Source organism: Nelumbo lutea, chromosome 3 (genome assembly GCF_056320005.1).
Source record: "Nelumbo lutea isolate HS-2025 chromosome 3, American lotus-T2T, whole genome shotgun sequence".
Lineage (NCBI taxonomy): Eukaryota > Viridiplantae > Streptophyta > Magnoliopsida > Proteales > Nelumbonaceae > Nelumbo > Nelumbo lutea.
Window position 1 is genome coordinate 23,730,618 of NC_142686.1, and position 6,877 is coordinate 23,737,494.

Here is a 6,877-nt window from a genome sequence, read left to right on the forward strand (position 1 = left end):
TCTCCTGAATCTTTGTTGAGTTGCTTTCGTTAAAAGCTGCTTTGGAGAAGCCACTAAAAGAAGCTTTTGGGGAAAGTCTTTATTTGGGTTGAAAGACGGTCAACATATGCTTTTTAGGTCCTTCACCAAACATTGCTTATAGGCTATTCCGGTAAGGCCCATCTCACAAAGCCTTCCCAGCCAGGCAGGCCATATATGAATATGAGTGCTTTCCCTGAAACCCCGAGACAGAAAATTAACCTCTAGCTAAGTGAATGGCAAACAGCTAGGGGTGCAATTTGGGTGGGCTCGAGTTGGTCTTATATCAGAATTTGAATGGGTTTGGACCTTTATGGTCCGCAGGTCTGAGCCCAAAGCTGTAAAATACCAAATCGGGCAAACGTACCCAAGTTGCACCCTTACAAACAGCAGATGAAAAGCCACATAGGGCAAGTCTTTGATCATATATCCTATCCACCAGGCAGAAGAAGAGTTATGCAGCTTACAAGGCAAGTGACGTAAAGGGTGGAGAAAAAGAACAAGGAAAAAACTGTTCCCTTCCTATTGACGAACACACCCATCATCTTGGACAGCCCAATTGACGTGGAAAAACTTATTTTGTTCTTAGCCAATAGGCCCGATACATCTCATGATCATAATTAAACCAACAACTATAACTTTTTATTATAATTGCATCTAGATGCTTCTTCCATGGTTTATTTACGTCTACTACTTTAATTCTTTCCTCATACAAGTGGACCCATATGTGGCTCTCTCCCTTTGAGTGTACTATGTGCTTCCTTCTTATTTCATTCTAATGGCAGCCTTGTCCATCTATCGATCTGCTGCTTTACTTCAATTCAAATCTCATGGAGATAAACTCTTATTAAAAAGATAAAGGAAGCTAAAGCTACCCTTGTCTCCATCCTCTTGTTCCTTCCTTTGTCTCTTTCCCTTCCCTCTTCACTTTTCATTATTCACGACTCTATTAACACATCATCTCTTTACCCTTCTTTGATGGACTACTCCAAATCCCTCTAAAATCCGTGTCACCCCACATGTAGTTTGCTTTGATTTGTGGGTCCATTGCTGCAACTTTTATACAGTATTTACAAAAGCTTACCTATGTATGTAGGATATTCATGACATGCACATTCATGATCTAGTCATCAAGCAACATAATCTGGGTGGGTCAGTGTGCAGGGAAGAAAAGTGGGGAGGAATCTCTTTGAATTCTCCCTTCCCACATTCTTACTTTGCTCATCTTCTCTTCACACCACTGTAACTGTTCTTCATTGATCTCAGACATTCTCAGCACCCTAGACACTACTTTCAGATCTATCAGGCCCATCAGTATCTCCATCTCCTCCTCCTCGCTTAACTTTCTTTTTCTTATGCATTTGTGAGCACGACAGAGATCTTTAAGCTTTCTCTTTTTCTGCAAATCAATTCCAGCAAAGTGTTTAGAATTTTTATCATGCATGTATAGAAGTTAATTTAGGAGGCAAATAATGAAATCTGAGATTGAGAGTTGAGATTAGTCTCACTTTTTCATTTGCTTTCTTCACCATTTTTAGTTGAATTGGGTCGACCCCACGGTGCCTCTTAAAAAAAGATTTAATGATCTCACAGTGGTTCTCCTTATCCGCCTTGAGAAAATTCATGAATGTTCGAATTCCATCTTCCATTATTCTAAGGAATTTAGTTGATGAGATCTTCGATCCAAACTCCTCCTTTTGATCATCACCTGAATCTTAAGCAAAATAAAATAATGGAAAATGCCAGAATTTCAAAACTCAATAGGTATAAAGCCAAAACAATGAAAACATTTCGTGGAAAATTGTTCCTCATGATTCTGTTTGTTTTCATACACGTAAAATGAAGGAAAATTAGGAAAATGATTTGTTTTCCTATATATTAAAGGGGGTTCTTTTTTCAGATTTTGAGAGGGGGGAAAATTGGTCAATGAGATTTTGGTTCCTATTAATCAAGACTCTCATGTTCTTTTTTAAGATTTATGTGGAGACCATAGAAAAGTTATTTTCTTGGATATCACTTACTTACTAGGTGGATAAATAACTTTCCCACCTAGGGGTTAAGTTGCCAACACTGGGACAAAAATATCCCTTTTAATAATGGATTTTATGGATAAAATTGTCATTGACTTAGTTAATGAGAAATAAAAGAACATGAGTAAATGCACTTATTGGGTAAGTGTTTACAAGAAAAAACTTATTCAGGTAACTGCATTGACCTGGATAAGTAACTTACTAAAAAAGGAACAAGGCCTAAATATCATTTTCCAAGGAAGTCACTAGTATTTCCAAGGAAATCACTCATCTTCCTTCACTTTACAACCGCAATCAAAGGAAGCCAGCAATATAGATAATGACAAGGACTAGTTTTTCATTAGTACCTCGGAACTCAGGAACTTGAAGTAGTTTCGGTGCAGAGATCCTCATCCTGGCATAAACTTCAGGTCTCCTGCCATACTCATAAGGCTCATTCTCGATGTACCTCTGTAACAAAACCTGAAATTGCTGAAACTGCTGCGCAATTCGACCAGGACAGCCAATATCTCCTTCTTGTGAAGCTCTGAGACGCTGAAAGTTCTTGTAGTTCCAGTTAAGAGCTTCCCATGCCAAGCAAATTTGCGCTACATAAGCATTCTCCAGTTCATGATATGGGTTTCTACTGTACCCACGAGGCCTTTTGGTTGTAAATTTATGTACGATCCTCTGTGAGATAGACCTTGGAAATACTTCAATCGTCCTAAGAGATTCTGATGACAAATTAATTAAGGTTGTGTTAATTAATCACGGGCAACCAATCAGTCAAAGGGTGTATAAAAGATAAAAGACGGAAAAAAGAAAAACCAAGAAAAGAGTCACTCCAGTTAATTAATAGCTTGCCTGTTTCACTGAGTTTCTGTGCACTAATTCGATTCAGGAACGTCATCTCCTCATCATACTTCTGGAACACAGTGTAGGACTCCCAGTTGGGGCAGCTTCTTCTAGATGAAGAAGAAAAAGGGTCTTCTGAATCCCTGAAATTAATGGAACTTTTCCATTCAGAAGAACTCTTAGACGTAGACCTAACTGTAAACGAGTCCCCAAACATCTCATCGCCATCCTTCACTTGAGCTTCAAGCTTTCTGGTTTTCAACCGAGGTGGCACAAATATTAAAAATTTTTCATCTTCTGGCAAGTTCCTCTCTGCATTTTCGTTGTCTGTTCCTTCTCCGTTGTTACACCCTTCACAGCAAACATTGTCAAAAACAAAAAGAAAAAACGACCCATAAAACCAATAAAACAAACTAGAATTAATGCTTACTTTCATCTCGGTTCAATTTCATAGGTGTGGCAAATGAATCAGTATCACTAGAGGTAAAGGTCTCGTCAGCCTTAGCTTCACTATCATGTTCGTAATTTGATGCAAGTGAGCTACAAACAGGCAATTGTTCCTCGAAAAATATTTCTCGAAGGCCTTCGAATATGCTGTCGTCGGACCCTGTTCGTTCATCAATAAGAGTTTTATTCTTCTCGAGGCTTTTAATGGATAGAAACGATGGGGCTTCTCCACCATGAATGATGTTGGCCACCAGATCCTCTTTCCCAGTACACGCAGTGCTGTAGTATGCATGATTTTCTTCTTCGTCTTCCTCTTCTTCGGAATAGCCAACTTGGTATTCATAGTCGCTGCTGCAAAAAGAAATAATAAAGTAAAATAACACAGACAGACAGATAGATAGAGAGAGAGAGATGATTGCAGCATATATACCTGTTGGATATTGTTTTTGTGCACAGAAAATGATGAAAGAACTTGGGAAGCAAAATGGAAGAGAAGTAGAAGAAGAGGAACAGAAGGTAGAAGGAGGTTGAGACATTGAAGAACAACACAACAAGCGGCTCTTTTGGACATGGACATAGCATTTTGTTAATGGTTGGTTATTGCTCCTTTGAAATCAAATGGCCCTTCCACCCAAGTCCCAAGTTTTCTTTCCAGGACAAAAGAAACGGTATAAAAAGTCGGGCATTCACATCACAATATCTCCTTATTATAACGTCCAAAATGCCCAGGTGGCTTCATCAAATGACCAATCTGTCCTATTTCAGTAGAATTAAATACAATTTTTTATGATAGTGTATGACCCCATTAACAAACAGTAGGTCTCTCAAATACAACTTCTGCTGATAGTTTCCAGGTCGATTCAACCCAAAGTCCCAAACTGCTCTTCATAATCTCTGTTGCGATTTGCGAAGTGGGGCTTAGACAGACAGTTGGACTCTCTTGCATGCGTACATGCCAATGTGCGAAGCACTCTGTTGGGGAATAATCGCAGAAGTTAAAAAGCAAAAAATTTATTATTCTTGGCGTTAAAAGTAGAAATTTCTTGTAGTGTAGTTGGTATGAAAAGCAGACACTTCTTGTAATCTACAAGGGACCCCTCCAATAGCCAAAAGCTAGCTAGGCCACAGCCCACACGCAGCCATGAATCTGTTAATTGCTAGTAGTTCTTTAACTTTTTAAAAGAAATGTTAAGATATTGTTGATAGTTCAGAAAAGAATTTCTAGATTAATCCAATTTAAGAATTAAGAGTTCAGGGAGTGTAATAATATAAAGAGTGTTAAGGTGTTTTGGTCAGTTCAATGTGGTTCTTAAAGTATTCTTGCCTGGTAGTGGAAGAAAACCGTCACTTGAAAAGGTAAAGGGTGTTTCCGTCATTTTGGACATTCAAGCCGTTCGGTCGTCGGTCCCCCAGTCACCGACTCACCTCTCCTCTTAACTTGGCCGTTAAGGTTCTGATTTCTGAATTCTGAGCATCCCATGGGCCATGGCATGCACACGTAGAATGGGTCTACACTTTTTGACCAGGATTGAACCTGGTCCCAATCCTTGATCCATTAACCCAGTTTAAATTCAGACTGGATGGAGGGGGGTGCATGTATTTTTGTGTAGAATAGCTTGCAGAATAAGTCCAAAAAAGTATACAAATAAGTTCAAGATTTAGGAACTGCGATCATGTAACATAAAGAAAAACATATAGCACTATAGCAACATGATCATGATTCATCACCTAACGCAGTAAATTCTTCTTACTTTTTCTTTTTTATGATCAATCATGATTCATCACCTAATTGTTTTACACTTCTATAAACGGAAGTTACTCAATTCGATTTTAAATGGGATTATTTTGGATTTAGATGTTAAAATTTGCATCTAATTAATAATTGTATTATATATAATTATATAAATTTTAAATTGATGAATAAAATATTTTATATTTATATATAGTACATGTATAAATGAAAGATAATTAGTTTTCTTAAAATTATTTTTATATATAATAAGATGAATGTGGATTTAATCTAAATCCGGTCCGAGTCAAATTTTTTATTGGATTTGGATCCATATGTTTGATAATTGGATTGGATGTGGATATAGTTGAATCGGATCTTATTGGAATCCTACTTCTGAACAATATGCAGTTAAGTTACTTAGAAAATGCAGCTTATTAGAGCAATATCCACAAATATTTTATTGCCCAGTTGCCAAATAGCAACAAAAAAAAATGGTGTAACTAATTCTTCTATTTCCAGGGAAATATTGCGTTTATAAGTTTCAATACTAAAAAGGCTATGGTACTGAAACACAAAATGGGTTGCTTAAGTCATTTCTTTCATGGTTTGATATCAGAAAGTAACATAGGTTAAGAATTAAGATTCTCTCCACATGCCTTGAAACGATGCCTTAACCCAAAACAAAAAGTAAAAAAATAAATAAATAAAAATAAAAGCCCAGCATAAGTATAGCTAACTTTAGCCTTTTCTTTCCTTATCTCGTTTTTGGTGGCCCATTAACTTGGGCTTGGCAATTTACTATTGGCTGGATTGGGCTTGATCAAAGTCCATAGGGTGGATGTGGTAAGGCTCGGTGTATGCAGTATGAATTTCATGTGCACCGGTGTAAATGCATGAGAGTGCAAAAAGGTTGACTGTAAATTTTGGTTTATTTTTGTTTCATATTTTGATTTTGTCTTATTTGTTTGTGAGAAATAAAATAGGAAGTAGAATGATATCTTCATCTTATATAAAAGAGAACAGAGGTAGCACAAGGATTATATGTTTGATGATGAGTGAGAAGATGATGTATTCCTCATTATATATAAGAGAATTTATTTAGGAGGGAGGTGTACAAACTATAGTTTTAAACAAAAAGATGCAAAACTGAACCAGATACAAATTTTGCACCTGGTTCAGATTTACATTGCAAATAAACACAGCCTAAAGTTATTCCCTCATCCAAAACATCTAGGGGTTGCAAATGGATGGATTGAGTGTGGATTAAAGACCAATCCATCCACCAGCTGACCACACCCATCAACAACTCATTTCTGACATGCATATGTCATATGCATTGCGACCCAACCTAATCCATCCATTGTTTGAGTCCAGATTGTCAGGTGACAAAATCATGCACAGCAAGAGGAAACTCGCGATATGCTACCCAACTCTGTGCATGATTTTGTCTCTATTCCATCTACATCCCATGACCCATTTAAATATTTAAGTTTATGCAAATATTTGAGAAAATAGTATTTTTTTTATATCTTATGTATTCCCTGTCATGTCATTTGCCACAATGTCTAACGGTGAAAGGAAATAAAAAGGAAAGGAAAGGAAATAAAGCCACAACGTGTGTAAGACCCCTTTGGTTTGGTTTTCCAAACACGTTACAACTTTTGCATGATTGAGTCTTAAGTGACTTCCTTTCAAGGTTTTTAAAATCGAATCGGACAACAAACCGTTTAGGGCCCGGTTTCTAGGTCGAATGATTTGACCATTTGAACCAAACAGACAGCCCATTTTAATAAAAAATAAAAAATAAAAATAAAAA

At 37.1% G+C, this 6,877-nt stretch overlaps 1 protein-coding gene across 4 annotated transcripts; it reads right to left on the bottom strand.

Annotated features, from left to right (window-relative positions):
- Positions 1 to 632: 632 nt before the first annotated feature.
- On the bottom strand, positions 633 to 4,330 carry LOC148863640 (uncharacterized). Of its 4 annotated transcripts, none has more exons than XM_088975095.1 (6): positions 3,760 to 4,330; positions 3,313 to 3,680; positions 2,892 to 3,233; positions 2,396 to 2,761; positions 1,527 to 1,732; positions 633 to 1,417 (listed from the first exon to the last, which is right to left on the bottom strand). In XM_088975095.1, exons 1-6 carry the CDS (start codon positions 3,909 to 3,911, stop codon positions 1,172 to 1,174), a joined length of 1,680 nt encoding a protein of 559 aa, XP_088831221.1. In that variant the 5' UTR covers positions 3,912 to 4,330; the 3' UTR covers positions 633 to 1,171. The 4 variants fall into 4 exon arrangements, with proteins under 4 accessions (XP_088831221.1, XP_088831224.1, XP_088831223.1 ...); XM_088975098.1 differs by having other exon boundaries at positions 1,527 to 1,726; positions 3,313 to 3,677; positions 3,760 to 4,015; XM_088975097.1 differs by having other exon boundaries at positions 1,527 to 1,726; positions 3,760 to 4,015.
- Between the last annotated feature and the right edge of the window lie 2,547 nt (positions 4,331 to 6,877).